This window comes from Octodon degus, unplaced genomic scaffold (assembly GCF_000260255.1).
Source record: "Octodon degus isolate 3935 unplaced genomic scaffold, OctDeg1.0 scaffold00058, whole genome shotgun sequence".
NCBI classification, from domain to species: domain Eukaryota; kingdom Metazoa; phylum Chordata; class Mammalia; order Rodentia; family Octodontidae; genus Octodon; species Octodon degus.
Genome location: NW_004524634.1, coordinates 4623170 through 4639168, shown reverse-complemented (window position 1 = coordinate 4639168; position 15999 = coordinate 4623170). Strand labels below are relative to the sequence as shown.

The 15999-nt window shown below is 36.2% G+C and overlaps 1 protein-coding gene and 1 pseudogene across 1 annotated transcript in view; one reads left to right on the top strand and one right to left on the bottom strand.

Annotated features, from left to right (window-relative positions):
* Alms1 (ALMS1, centrosome and basal body associated protein) overlaps positions 1–15999 on the bottom strand; it is a 238310-nt gene that overhangs the window by 88760 nt on the left and 133551 nt on the right. The window contains exons 3-8 of the mRNA XM_023718405.1: positions 13345–13540; positions 11330–11447; positions 9786–9925; positions 7967–8082; positions 7628–7768; positions 4786–4945 (exon numbers count right to left, since the gene is read on the bottom strand). Coding sequence (XP_023574173.1) covers positions 4786–4945; positions 7628–7768; positions 7967–8082; positions 9786–9925; positions 11330–11447; positions 13345–13540 — 871 coding nt within the window. The remainder of the gene's footprint in view (positions 1–4785; positions 4946–7627; positions 7769–7966; positions 8083–9785; positions 9926–11329; positions 11448–13344; positions 13541–15999) is intronic.
* LOC105742529 lies at positions 6728–6973 on the top strand (annotated as a pseudogene).

The following is a 15999-nucleotide window of genomic DNA, read 5'->3' as shown; positions in this document are numbered from 1 at the left end:
CACCCGTATCTATCACCACATACCAAAGTAAAAGCAAAATGAATCAAAGACCTGAATATTAAAACAGAAACAATCTATTGGAAGATAAAATAGGTATAACTCTTAAAAGACTTAGGCATAGGCAAGTACTTTCTGAACAGAACCCAAACTGCATAAGAACATCAGGCATCAGCAAATGGGATTATATAAAATGAAAAATCAGCACAGCAAAGGAAACCAATACAGTGAAGGAACAACCTACAAAAAGAGCTTTTACTAGCTATTCAACATGCAGAGGACTAACATCTATAATATAAACAGAAGTCCAAAAAAAAAAAAAAATCATGCCCCCAAAATAAAAGATCTAAGCAGATAGACCCAGAGCGCAGGCCCGGCGAGTGAGTGAGACGACCAGGGGCCTGTGGGATCCTGAATAAACCCAGAGCGCAGGCCCGGTGAGTGAGTGAGACAACCCGGGGCCAGGGATCCTCATTCCACCCAGGCTGCAGGCCCATTATGGAACCCTTCAGCAGAACTCCCTGCAAAGAGGCTAGAGGCAAGACCCACCCAGCTGATTCAGGAGCAGAATATCCCAGAGAGACACAAAGGGTTCAACTCTAATGCCTGCAGCAGAAAGAAGTGGAGCACAGCAGCCAGATCCAAGCAACACCCAACTGAAGGAATCAGAACTTCGTAGATCCGGACCTGGTGCTAAGGTAATAACTCTTATCTAAGCTCTACACCAAACGTCAGAAGACGGTGGTATACAAAATGACAAAGAGAAGGAATAAAATGCAGTCTCAGGCCCCGAGTCCACCCAGTACAAATGTAGAAGACACTAGCACTGAGGAAACTGGAAATCACACACCAGATATCTCGGAAATAATAGTGTTGATAGTAAAGAATCAACTGCAGAAAGGTATAGAAGAAATCAGATCAGAAATAATTTCGGAACTTAAAAATGTAGTGGTAACTATAATCGAAGTACTAAGTGCTTCTAAAGAATACACTGATAAAAAATAGAGGAGAATATAAAAATGATGGAACCCCTGAATAAACAATTTAGGAAAAAAATAGAATCTATGAAACAGGTTCAAAGTGATATACAGGAAATTAAAACCTCAATCACAAGCTGGCAAAACCGTTTGCGTGAAAGTGAAGATACACTTTCTGACCTGAAAGACACCATTGCAGCTAGTGAAAAAGTAAGAAAGGATCTCTAAAAAAAACAAGGATGCAGGAAAAAATAATTCAACACCTGCAAGACGATGCAAAGAAGAACAATGTGAGGTTAATAGGCATCAATGAGAAGGAAGGAGTCAATACAAATGATATAAAAAGAATATAGGCAGAATAGCAGAAAACTTCCCAAATATGGGGAACAATCTGACATTCCTGTAATCGAAGCATATAGAACTCCAAATAATATCAATCCAATGAAAATCACACCCAGACACATAATAATCAAGATTCCAGAAATTCAGCATAGGAACAGTATACTAAAAGCCGCTAAAGAAAAGAAACAGATCACATTTAAAGGAAAACCCATCAGAATAATGGCAGATTTTTCTTCACAAACCATCAAGTCAAGAAGAGCATGGAGCAGAGTACTTCAAGTCTTGCAAGAAAAAACAAATTCCAACCCAGACTGATATATCCTGCAAAACTATCTTTCAAATATAATGGAGAAGTGAAATATTTCCATGACAAAGAATTAAAGAATTTCATGATGACAAAGCCAAGCCTACACAGACTACTAAATGACATTCTAGAGGGAGCAAATTGATCACAGCCCCATGAATGAGAATGGAAAGAACCCGCCAAATAGGGCAAACAAACAGAGGAGAATAAAAGGTATACAATAGTAGTCTTTCAGTTATTCTTTTGTGTTCAGCAGCAGAATATTTTCATCAGCACACTCTACAAATGGACTTCTCTTCCACCCTATGGGTCATGATTCCACTTGAGTCTACAGGGTGGATTTCAAAGAAATAGCTGTAGCTCACTTCCACAAGTGACGCCTAGCCACCAGTAACTGTCATGGTCATTATGCATGTCCACAACACACTAGAACTTTGTGTGATATCCTATCCTCAAACGGTTAGAAGTGCTGGTCATTTTCTTGCCATTCCAGTATTTATCTTATATTTTACTCTTAGTACTTCTTTGCTATCATGAAAACTTTTCTTAGTTCAATTGTTTGGAAACATTTAATTTTCTGAATATTGCTTAATCTTAATTTTTGTTCTAAAATCTATACTGTATCTTTGACTTAAAATTTATTTAAAAGAAAAAATAAATTAACAAAAAAAAATCTAAGCACTTGAGAGACTGAGGCAGGAGGACCACCATAAGTTCAAGGCCAATCTGGGCTACATAGTGAATACAAGGAGTTCAAGGCCTGTGTGGAATACATAGTAAAACCCTATCTCAAAAAAAAATTAAGTGGCAAATGAAATGAACAGGCATTTCAAATGACCAATAAACACATGAAAAAATGTTCAACACCACTGGCTACTTGAGAAATGCAAACTAAAACAACACTGAGATTCCATCATACTCAAGAAAGAAGGGCTATCATCATGGAATCAAACAACAAAACTTCTGGTGAGGTTTTGAAGCCTAAAATAATTTGAAGAGCAAAATAAGAGAGATAATAGAAAACAGAAAGACATATCTTCTATAAAAGGGAAGAGGAGCAATAGATGGAGGGCAAGAGGATGATGAGAAAGAGGGGAAAAAAATGAAGATGTGTTTATAGACATATACCAACATCCCACAATGAATATAATCATTACATGCTGTATACATGTAGCATTTTTTTTCCCCTGCCCAAAACAGGCATGGTTGAGGCCCAGGGTGTCCCCCCATGACAGGCCCCGATAAAACCCCTCAGTGGTCACAGGTAGCTTCTTTTTTCTTGGCGGAACCAGGGATTGAACTCAGGCCCTTGTGCTTGCCAGGGATGCACTTATTCTACTGAGTTATCTCCCCGGCCCCTATCTTTTTTTTAATTTAAAAAAGGTATTCAATCTCCCGGCCTGCCATGTGGGCCCTGTCCTCGGGCACACTAAGACGGCAATTGAGAATGGACGTGGTGGCACGCTCCTATAGTTATCCCAGCTTTGGGGAAGCTGTAAACAGGCGCATCACTATGAGTCCAATCTAGGAGTGAGGCCCTGAACACCCTGTAGACCCTTTCCTAAAATACAAAAAATAAAAAACAAATTTTTAAAAGGCTAAAAAAAAGCAGGCAAAGTACTTCAACTGACACTTCTTTAAAGATAAAGTGCCAATAAACATAAGAAATGATGCTCAACATCATTAGCAACTATGGAACTATAACTCAAAACCACAAGAAAAGACATCTTAGCCAAAAGTGTATCTATAATTACAAAGAAATGTGTTGTAAAAGACATGCAAGAAACTGAACACTCATACTGCTGGCTGAAATGCTACACATACTTTGAAAACAACTTACTAGTTCAAGTCAATCAATATATATCTACCCCTAGATATATATGAAAAAAAGGAAAACATGCCTAACAAAAGCTAATACATGACTGTTCATGTCAGCATTATATGCATAAAAGCCACATGGTTATGGCCATCAACTGGTGAAGAGACCAAAAAAATTAGATATAAATGCACTATGGGGGTGGGGGACTTGGGCTCCCCTTCTGTCCCTCTCTTGGACATAATTTTTTTTTCCCCAAAAAAATATTCTGCTCATGAAAAAAAAAATGTGCTTATGAACTGAGGGTTTGGGGAGAGCCATCCCTCAAAGACAAACACCATCTTGCAGTGTGTTCATGTGGCAGAAGAGGCTAGGGGTTTTCAATAACTGGCACTAAGAGCACTCACGACCTAATTACCTCCCAAAAAAGATTTGGGAGCTGGGGAGATAGCTCAGCAGAATAAGTGCTTGCCAGCCAAGCACAAGATGCTGAATTCAGTCCCCAGTACACCAAAAAAAAAAAAAATTGCATACAAACTGGGTGTGGTGGGACTTAAATTTAATCACAGCACTCCGGAGGCTGAAGCAGGAGGACCACCATGAGTTTGAAGCCAGCTTGGGATACATCAGGAGTTTAAGACCAGTTTGAACTACATGAGACCCCCGTCTCAAAAATGGAAAAGCAAAACCAAAACAAACACAAAAAGAGTAGATGCAAATAATCTAGTAGAAAAGAAATCAAGAGATTGATTTTGAAGAAGAAATCAAAATTATCTGTTAAGACAAGAGGCAAGTTGATGGAGACAGGTTAGCAGGATTTAAGGAATGTCTCAGTGAATATTCAGAACATATTTGAAAGTGATGAGTAAATGAATTGATGGGTAATTCTGAGAAGAATGTTCAGGTTGGAGATAATTTTAGAAGACTGTCAGCCTAGAGAAGCTGGTGGTATAGCTCAGTCCATGTATTAAAGCTTCAGAACCAAGGTATAACTCTCAATTTGAGTTCACAGGACAAAAAATATGGCCAAAGAACCCATTCTGATGGTCAAATGAAAGACAAGAATGATGTCCCAGTTCTAGGACAAGGAAAAACAAATTTGCCCTTCCTTGCTCTTTCTTTAATCCAGGCCTCAAAAGACCCACCAAGATCTATAAAGGCAGATCTCCTTTAGTTAGGCTATTTCTCAAATCTCTTCCATAGACATCCTCACAAATATATCCAGATATAATTCTTTACCAATTATCAAGGTATCTTTTAATCTGGTCAAATTGCTCAAAAGGTACAGCAAGGTATTTTCCATAAGCTAGCAGTAAGGAGGACATTTAATATTTCTTACTTCTACATACCTGATAAATGTTTAAGACTCTTTGGTACAGTGTCTGGAGAGAACCTCAACATTCTAAGATTTGAAGAACGATGTTCTAACTCTCTGGTTTGTTCATAAGGAATAGATTCGGGCAATACAGATGAAAAAGACTGATTAATGCCCAGATGAGAACGATCTACCTATGAAAAGAGAAAAAAAATGAAGAAAATAAAATTATAAAATTACATACTTCAAGTGATAACAATCAAATCTCACTGTTATAAAACTGAACACTAAACAGTTACTAACAATTACTTGAGATCATACTACCAATCTCCCAAAGTTATATACTTGTTTGGTCAACTCTGCTTTATATAATATTCTATGAGTCTAGAAATTTTCTGCTACCTAGTTTGCTCTTTATGTTAGTAATCATTGAAGGATTTGAACCAGTTTCATTCTTGATGAGTGCAAGGATTTTCTTAGGGAAGAAGTATGCTGTGGGGAAGAATGAAAAGGAAAGATGGAGCAGGGATTTTTTAAAACACAAATAGAAGAAAAATGTAAGCTTCAAAGAAGTATAAAAATCACAAGTACCAAAACTCCTAAGCCCTTGAACTTCTTGAAACAAAAGTAGAGAGTTTCACATGGTGGTACATGTCTGTATTCCCAGTATTAGGAAGGCCATGAGTTCAAAGCCAGCCTGGACTATACAGTGAGTTCAAGGCTAAAACACACAAGACCCTGTCTTAAAAAGAGAGGGCAATATAAATTGATATAAACGCTGAATAAAGTTCCCTCAGATTCCACTAAGTCCTGCATAGAACAGAAATCAGAAACCATTATTGCTGGCATAAATCAGAAATATGCACTACCTTTTCTACCAAATTCACAATATACTCATATAAAAACAATATACCACTTTCTGCTCCCTGAAAAGATTAGTCTAGCTATGCTGTCTCAGGAACGAGTTCAAATTGCCCTCTTTAAAAAAAAAAAAAAGACACTGGCCTTTTTCCAATTCTCATGAAGTTAGCAAGGTATAGAAATAGTCTATATCTACTGTCCAAATAGGTTCCCCTGGACTAGCAGTCCCCAGTGGAAGATCTTGTACTCCAGAAAAGAATATTTGGCAATGCCAGGAGACAGTTTTTATTGTCATCAGCTGCGAAAGGGAGGCTGTTTCATACCCAGTGAGTAAAACCCAGAGACCTACGAAACATCTTAAAATATACAGGACAGCCTCTGGGACAAAAAATTATCCGATGCAAAATGATACCAGTGATGGAAAGCCCTTCCCTACACATAGCCCAGTTTTAAATTTTTCAATTATCCCAATTCTAAAAGAAAATTTTTGAAATACAGCTCATTTGTCTGTGTGTATGTTGAGTGTGATAGACACCTGTGATAGAGCACATCTGTTGTGTGTTTTAAGTTATGCCCATGACTTCCAAATGTAGGACAAAAAACCTATCACAATCCGGACTCTAAAAAATTTCATTATATCCATTTTAAAATGCAGAATAATTTCAGTAGGTAATACAAAAGTAAACTTAGGAAAGGAGGGCATTTAAAGAAATCAGATCTTCATTACTAATTGAAAATGTGAAGAACCAGAAGAAAATATCCCAGTCTGTTTTACTGTTTTTAATCAACAATAACGGAAGAACCAAAGATGGTTAAAAAACTAGAAAAATAACATTTCTATAAGAATTTAGGAATCAACAAAGTATCTGATATGGAGAAAAATATAAGCTAATTTGATAAAGGTAAGCTAAATGACATGATTACATTCCCCAAGAAACTTTATACAAAGTACCCTAAGGATCTAACTCTTCTAAAAAATAAAGATGATGATTATGCATATAGGATTCTAAGCCTTAAGAAAAAACTACTGACCTCAGGGGCTCTTAGCAAGAGTATCTAGAAGTAATCTGCACCAAGCCAACAGCTGCAGTAACTACAGTTTCAACTTCAACTCCATGATGTTTCCCTTGGCCAAAAATACATTAGGTCGTTTTCCAGTTTGAAGCATTCAACAAATGCTAGCAAGGCAGAGCCACTAGAAACATACACCTGATTTCCATGACAAATATGGTAATGCTATATCAGTCGGTAGAGCCACATTTTGTATTGCTGCATGGACCTATACAGCAACACAAATTGGAACAGAATGGAACCTTTCCCCTGTTGGCAGAGCCACCTCCAAGGAATGGAGAGATCAGTAATCACTCCAGCTGATATGATACAGATAAATTATTTCTAAATGAAATCATAATTGATGCCAAGTAAAAGCACTGTGTATCCATTAAAATATGGTCTATTGAAAAAATAAAGTACAGTGGAAACCTTAAAAAAAAAAACCAGGGCCGGTGAGATGGCTCAGTGGAATAAGCGCTTCCCTGGCAAGCACAAGGGCCTGAGTTCAATCCCCGGTTCTGCAAAAAAAAACCAACTACAGATCTGTGAAGGTTGTAAAAGAAAAGTCATATGAAACCAAAAGAAAACAAATATATGGCTCAAACCTTACACAGTATTTATATTTAAGTGGCCAAAATAAAACATATTAAAATAGTATTTTAATATATGCTGCTACCAAGATCAAGGAGAAACCTGTTGCAACACCCTAAGGATTCTTTCATGTAAAAGGTACAGGAGCTCCCCAAGACACCAACAGAACTCACTAAATCTTATGGTCTATAAAACCTTTCCTTTCTGGCAACTTGTAATAATTAATGGAGTGTATTCCTGGATAACAGATGAAGATTTGGTTATAAGTCAAAGTTGAAATTAGGGAATATAAGTGGGCATTTTACTTTCATTTCCATTTTTTAAAATAGCCTTTTCTCCACCCATAAGAAATGGCAAATAAATAAACTTACAGACTTTAAATTGCTCTCCTCCTCAAGCTGTTGCTGTAAAGTGGGTTGCCAGTGCTGGGAGCCTTCACAAAGTTCATCAAGCAAATCCTCTAAAGCTTCTAGGTTAACACACTCACCAGTCATATCATGTTGATCACATGTCTGGGAAACAGTAAAAAATACAATAAATACAATAAAACAATGTATTATGTTCATGTATCAATCTCCAAGAGAAATATAATCATTATATACTGCAAACGTGTACAAAGAAACAAAAATTTTGAAAAAACAAATAATACATCCTGAAACAGTACTGGAAAAGATCACATTTCCCACAAGCACTATTTTCTTGTACCTCACCTCTCTTCGCAGCTCAGCAACTCTTTCACTGCACACAACAGCTTTTTCTTCCAGGCAACAGCACTCAGTATCATCATCCAGGGTGACATCAGAGTCAGCATTCCCCTGCAGGCCCTCTACAAAACAGGAGTCATTTTGCGTAACTGTATGTATAGTAAAACTGCACTCAGCTCCCATAGGCCAAAGAATTTCACCTTGGCTTCTGTCAGCTTTCAACAAGGTCTACTGGCCAACTGTAATTAATGATGCATCACCAGTCAGCGGTAAAGTATCTTCTGACTGCATCACAGGCCACAAAGTTTGCCAAAAAGCTGCTTCCAACAGCTTCAGGTGGGCCTTCAATGGTATCACTAGAGTTTACATCTTTACCAAATTATAGTCTGAGGAATCTGCAACTTCTTCAAAGATTTACTACTTTAAATCTTATGAAACCAAAGAATCTGAAGCTGATACTTTCATTGTGTAAACAATGTTTAAAGTGCCTACCTTCTCTGCAAGGTGAAGAGTAGAAACAAGACTTTATCCTCCCAATGGGAAGAAATAGCTCATTGTATAAGTCACACTGAAATAAAGCTGATTGTGTTTTGCCAAGACCAACAGCCTGACTATAAAAGTTTTCACTTACAGAAGCAGATGACTTAAGCTCTGGAATAGGAGGAAGTGGCTTAATGAGCATTTTTTTGAGGTGTATTAGGGGGTGATTTTAAATTTCGATACCAATATAAGAAGCTAGCATCATCATCTTTATGCAACAAAGATTCTGAAGCTGCTTGTTCAAAAACCCTAGGAGTAGACAGTTTGGATGTGTAAGCTTATCAAAGAGTGAGCTTTCATCATTATAGTAAGTTAAGGGGGAAGGATCTGGATTTGGTTCTCATGGTACCCATCTTTTAAAGATTTACTGATGTCAGTTTGGATTTCACTTAATGTATTCTCTTTCTTGGAAGGCTCAATAGCGGCAAAAACTGCCTCAAAGGCTACATTTTCAGTAGCATCAACACTTTTCTCACCAAATACAGAAGTTGCTTTGTGGTTTCTTTTCTCTTGAAAACACAGTTGTTTTGATGTCTCATTCAAGTTGGATTTAACATCTGAAGAGGACCACCAGAAGTCTCCAGCTTAGACATACCATGTCCCCTGGAGAGCATATGTACTTCTGAAACTTTTACAGTATTATCAGGAACTATAAAGTTCCTAATACATTTTATCTCTGTACCTCTGAAGACACCAAATCATTTCTAGTCTCTTTTTGTTTAAAATGTTGGCGTAATTCTTTCTGCAGACCTTCATTTCTTTCATAACCCTCCAAAGAATCTGTGTTTTGTTTCAACTCATTCTCGGCTTGTGCCCTTAAATAATCATTCTTATAATAGTAACTATCAGAGGTCAAGGGAACTCCCTTTCCTCTTCTTTCCAACAAACACTGCAAAAAAGAATATGACATTTTATTATGAGGAGCAGTATCATATGGAAAAGAAACCAGATCCTTATCAGTTAGACATGCCTCTGCTCGCTGTAAAGCCTCAGGTTCCAACACTGCAAATCTGAATAAGAAGCAACAAAACTGTCACTTCTTTTAGTAACTCCATTTTCATAACTAATATGAGATAAAAATGAAACTGAAACTTGATCTTTATCACCCAAAATACTTTCTTGCTGCTGTATATCTTTTTCTGTCTTCCATGACTTATGTGAATAAAGAACATCATAATTATCATAGTCTTTGGGGGTTTTCAGTTCGTCAACAATATCAGATAAAATATTGTCTTCATTATTCTCTTGTTCAGAAAATAGCACAGAGCCCCAGCAGTTGTGTTACCTGTAATTGAGTGCTGGGATATACTAAAGCAACTGCTAACAAAATCTGAAGGTACTTCTAAGGTGGCCTGGAATAAAGCTTCACTAACTTCCGATGGTCGAGAAAACCATTCAGTGTCTTCAGACTTATCAGGAATTCCTCTGAAAATATACAATTACATATAAGTAATACCTTAAAAACAATTAACTTGTAAATATTGACATGAAAACACAAAACTAGTATTTCACTAAAGTCAAGTCTATTTGAATGTGTATTAAGAAAACCACAGTTCTAATTTCAAATTCTTTTAAGTAAACTTTTTTTTTTTTTTTTTGTGGCCAGCACTGGTGCAGCATGTGATGCCAGGGACTGAGTTACAGTTGGCCTAAGCCTGCCTAAGCAGGTGCTTTAGACCACTGAGCTACATCACCAACCCAAAGCAAACTTTCTGTAACCAGAAAGTAAAATAGCTCAATCATCACTGGTCCTGATATTATCTCAGATTTCTCCTAAAACCAAACAAAACCTTACTTTCATATAACCATAAAGGCCTTTAAATGATAAAGTTAAAAATCTTTTAAACTTTACTACTATGAATTTTAGTTTATGACCTACCATGACTTAGTATTCATTTAACTAACATTAATCTTTTACTGGTCATTTATTATGCTTGTAAAAATCACAAAATGGTAACTCTCACAAGTACAACAGTATTTGAATTTATACTTAATCATTGGCTGACAATCTAATCATGCAGAGTACTTCCATAAAAGTGATTTTATTTATTTTATTTATTTCCTTTTTTTTTTTTTTTTTTTTTTTGCAATACTGGGAATTGAACTCAGGACCTTGCACTTGCCAGACAAGCGCTTATTACACTGAACTGTCTCCCCAGCCCATAAAAGTGATTTTAAAGTAATAAATAAAAGTATAAAGGCAGGGTTGTTGTTACTGGTTTTTTATCTTCTAAGCATCTAGAGTTTCTAATTTAAGGTAGATTATTGCTTTAGTTCTAAAAGGAGAAAACTTAGATTCTTGGATAATTTCAAATATTTTTTGAAGAATTACACTTTCTCCTATTGTGATTATTCTAAAAGACATCAATCTGTAATTTCTGTTATAAACATCTTTCTATTTCATATTCACATGTATTACAAGGCAAAGAGAGCTCTAGAGTTGATTCAATAATATCCGACCAAAATGAGAGTGCAGAACAAGTAAGCTAAGAATAAGCAGGGTGTTTGTTTTGTAGGAGGAGAGTAAGAGGGAGGAAGGGGATGACTACAGCACATGCAGAAGTTCATAATAAGGAAATTCTTATGTCTTATAGTTAAAATATGCCTGAAATACTAGAATGCATTGGAAACTATTTCTAAATAAACTATGGGAACCAAACAGATCTTTACATATATATTGCTGTACAAAATTAGTATGCATTGTTTAGGGTCTTGTTAATTTCAGAGGTTGTACAAAGGAGATCTAACCCTTATTCCAAAGCCCCACCTTCACATCGTCATTACTACTAATAACATCATATAAGGGTAGAAGCAAATAAATCATCCTACCTCAGAGGCGCAAAATCTAGTTCACTTTGGTGAAATAAGGAATCAGGCCCAAATTCTTGGTCTTGTGTCAAACAGGTCAACAAAGGCAAATCAGGAGAAGCAAAGCTATCCTGTATGACTGTAATGTTTCAAATATAAAAATGCTGAGCAATCTAAAAATGGATCATTTAACATGCTCATGTCAACATTTAACACTCATATTAAAACGTGAATAAGCTACCATCTGGACGTTTCTATAAATGTTAGAATAATAATATAACAATAGTAGCTGCCCTTTATTAAGCCTGATAAGGTCCTGATACTTAAATCTCTTTCATTTAATCCCAAAGACAACCCTGACAATCTTTCCTGACATAAACTCACTTTGTGGTAGTGTTGTTGTTATATGACCTCCTAGAAAACTTTCAGATATGTAACATACATACATATATTTTCTTAGCATAACAGATCTTCAGAGTTTTCTCCTTCATCTACTACCATAGCCATCTTTTCCCATAAAAGTAATCTAATTTCATTAGTATTTTTCTTCCCATGCGGGCTTAAAGTTGATTTTAATAATTCACATTGATTTGGATTGGACATTAGGTTATATTTGAAAAAACCTTGTGACTTAAGTTTTGTTAAGGCTTGTGTCTAGATGTCCTTCCAAAGCCTGATGTGGTCATAGGTAGGACTTTGCAGAGGTGGCTGGATCTACAATGCGTGAAGCTAGGATTAAGTGTGTGATGCTGGGATCAAGGGTGTGTAGTTACTAAATTAGTCCACTGATTGCTGTAGCATAGTTTTGAGAATGCATTGTGGGAAGGCCCTCCCTGACTATGAATGCTACCCACAAAGAAGGCATGTGAGATGGATAAAATATAAGGGACAGAGAAGGCTGCTGTTTACCACTTGCTACTCCACTGCTTTACTGTCTCCTGTTTGCTTTGCCATGAACTGTTTCTCCTCTGCGATGCTCATCTGTCAGGCCACCCTACCTTGGACCCAGCCAATCATGAAATGAAATCTCTATGACTGTGAGCTAAATAAACCTTTCCTCCTTTAATTTGGGGTGCTGGAATTTTTCTCAGCAACAAAATAAAGTAACTATGATCTTCAAAGTTTGTTTTTTACAAAGACATAACAAATTATTCTATAAGCAAAGGAAACCAGTAAGATCTACTTCAGATAAGTCACTTAACCTCTCTATCTCAATTTTTTGGTCTCAAACCAGAAGTTTTGTTTGTTTGTTTTGCGGTCCTGGGGATAAAACTTAGTACCCTGTGCTTGCCAGGCAAGCACTTACTCTACTGAGCTATCTCCCCAGGCCCTTCAAACCAGAAGTTTTAACTAATTCTAAGAATAAAATGAAGTAAGTATGGACATTTGGTCTTTTTTGGGTTTTAGAGGATATGGGATCTCCAACCCTGAGCAAACAAGTCAAAGGATAATACATGGTTTACCCAAAAACAACTCTGCCAATTCAGAACTAATTGGGCACAACCTCTAGAGAGGAGGTTATCACCTTTCTCCCTTTCAGCAGGGTGTGGAAAAATTGGGGGCAGCTGCACATTTAACATAACTAGACCAGATGGCCAGGGTAGAAAACTAGAAATAAGCTATTTCCTGGTTTTGGGGTTTTTTTTGTTTTTTGTTTTTTTTTTTTTAAGAGAAGGGTCTACAGGGTGTTAAGGGTCTCACTACTAGATAAGACTCCTAGTGATTCACCTGTTTACAGCCTCCCAAGAGCTGTGATTACAGGTGTGCACCACCAAGCCCAGTTTCAATTGTTACGTCAGTGTGCCCTGGGGGCGGGGCCAACACTGCAGGCCCAGGGATTGAACCCCAGGCCCTTGCGCCTGCTTGCAGGCACTCTAATCCACTGAGCTATTTGGCTGGCCCTATTTCCTTTAGTATGGCTCTACAAAGCTCAACTCAAAAAGAACTTAGTTAAGTACAGGACTTAGCAGTACCCCCCTCCCAAACTGTTTTACATTGTGAGGTACTACTTCTCATTTAAAATGCAAAGATATTACCTAGCAATGGAGAACATAAAAGATTTCTGTTTGGTTCCTTTACTTGATCTTCTGATTGGACTAATACACCTTCCTCCAGAGAGAGAAAGTTGGTCATTTCATTTCCTTTCAGTTTCACATTAATCCCCATCTGAGAAGCATCCAATGTTAGGGAAGAATCTATTTCTTGAGGAAGGCATTGCCAAGATTCTGGTTTCTAAAACAATAATTTTAGAGGAAAATTATTTTATTTAAAATAAAGTTTAGAATCATTAAATGAAATGATATGCACATTAACATTTATATTAAAAAGCCCACTCATGCAACAGTGTTCTATTTTATGATATTCTCAAAGCCTCAAAAGAGTAAAACTGTTCTAAATTCTCATACTATGAACACTTCATACCTCTTTCTGTTGTACCCATTTCCTACACTGCTCACAAATCACTAGCATTTCTGATAGATTTTAAATTTGTTCTCATCATAAAATCAATTATTTCTACCTGATAAAAATTTTAGACTATAATAAACCTGAAAAATAATTTTTTCAAACTTATCACCAATTTACTGAATTTTATTACCTACAGCAATTTCTAGAAGACTTCTGGCTCTTCTCCGTATGTAACACTATCATATCACCCATGAATAGTAACATGTCTCTTTCAAACAGTTACACTTATATCGTTGTATATTTTAGAGTAATACTTCTTTAAACTATGGTAAAGGATCAGTTTTTCCTATTTCCAATTCATTCTGCAACTTTACTGAAGTACTCATATAAATTAGTAATAACTAACTTTTTAAGGCAGCAAAAACAAAAAAATGAAACTCGAAAAGGTATTATAACTTCAAAATACAAGCTATGAGCCTAAATGTTTGCTTTCAAGTTCTAAAAAAAAGTAATATTACTCTGTCAGATTCATAGAAAATTTCTAAGTACTTCTCAATTTCTGTACTTATCTCTTGACAGACCAGTAATAAGCAATCCATGAACTGACACCAACCCCCAAACACAAAGCAACAATGAATTAGTTACATTAGATATTAGAAGTGATAAGTTTTAAAAGTAATTTCCTTTCAAAAATAATATTAGTTAATAATTAAGCATATTTTCCTATCCTAGAATAAAAGTATTGGTCATTTTCAAAATAATTTAACTAGAAACTAGTCATAACTTAGATCAAACTATATGGTATTAGCCTTTTCCTCTAATTACACAAAAGAATAGCAATAAATTTCCTTCTATTAAAATATCTTCATATTTATTATTTGTAATAGTAGGTTTGATTTTCTTTTTCTCCCTCTAGGACTGGGGAGTGAACCAAGGCCTTCACACTAAGCTGAGTTTGTTTTTATTTTTGAGACAGACTTCCTAAGTATCTTGACCAAAACCAAAACAAAAAAAAAAACCTATTTGCAGAAAGCTTTCCAAATTTGAGAAAAAAAATTAAAAAATCCAAAATACTGGTAAGTAAGGGAGATGGAACTCCAAATAGACACATCCATAGAAGAATTTCTCCATCACACATCATGATCAAAATATGAGGCCTAACCTTAGGACACAAGCTTAAAAGCTCTTAGAGAAAAGCCATAAACCACTTCTAAACATAAACCTGTTAGAATTATAATAGACGTCTTAACATAAATGTTAAAGGCCAAAAGAACTTAGAATGAATTTCTTCAACCCTAAAAGAAAACTACCATTTGAGACTAATATATGATGCAAAACTATCATTTAAAATTGATAGAGAGGCTGGGGAGGTAGCTTGGCAGTCTAAATGCCAGCCTACCAAGTGCAGTCACTGGAGTTTGAGCCCCAGAACTACATGTTATGCCAGCCCTGGAACCTGGTGTACTGTGCAGCCACTAAGACCAGGTATGGTAGCGCACACCTGTCATCCCAGAGCTGGGAAGGCTGAGACAAGATGATCACTCTGAGTGTGAGCTGCATAGTGAGACCCTGTACCAAATAAATAAATAAATAATTTTTTTAAATTTAAAAAATAAAATTGATAGAGAAATAAAGCCTTTGACCAAAAAAAGCACATTCACAAATTCATGTGCAATAAGCTGGCAGTCCCAAAAACTTTCAAGGATATCCTAAGAAAGAGACAAGCCATCAATACTAAAAAATCTAATAGCACAAATACACCAGGCAAGGTAAACAGTTAAGCAGAAGGGAAAAAAATCAGCAATAGGAAAATAATGCAACGACAAGAATAGGTCAACACTTTTCAGTATTAATTCTCAATGTGAATGGTCTCAACTACCCAGTCAAAAGTCACAGATTGGCCAACTAAATCAGAAAAGAAAACTCAACAGCATGTTATTTATAAGAAACATATTTAATTTTTTAAAAATCAGCTTAAAAATCAAAGAATGGAAAACAATATTCCATGCAAAGGAACCCCGAAAACAAGAAGAAATAGCTATTGTATTTTCAGATAAAGTGGATTTCAAGCCAAAACTGATCAGAAGAGGCAAAAAAAGGTCACTACATACTGGTCAAGGAAATAATTCAAAAGAAAGAGATAACAATGATAAGCATATAAACAAGGAACAACACACCCAACTTCATAAAACAAATATTGCTGAACATAAAGATCTGATAAAAATCAATATAATGATAGTAGGGAACTGCAGTGCCCCACTGTCACAAATACATCAGGTAGATTT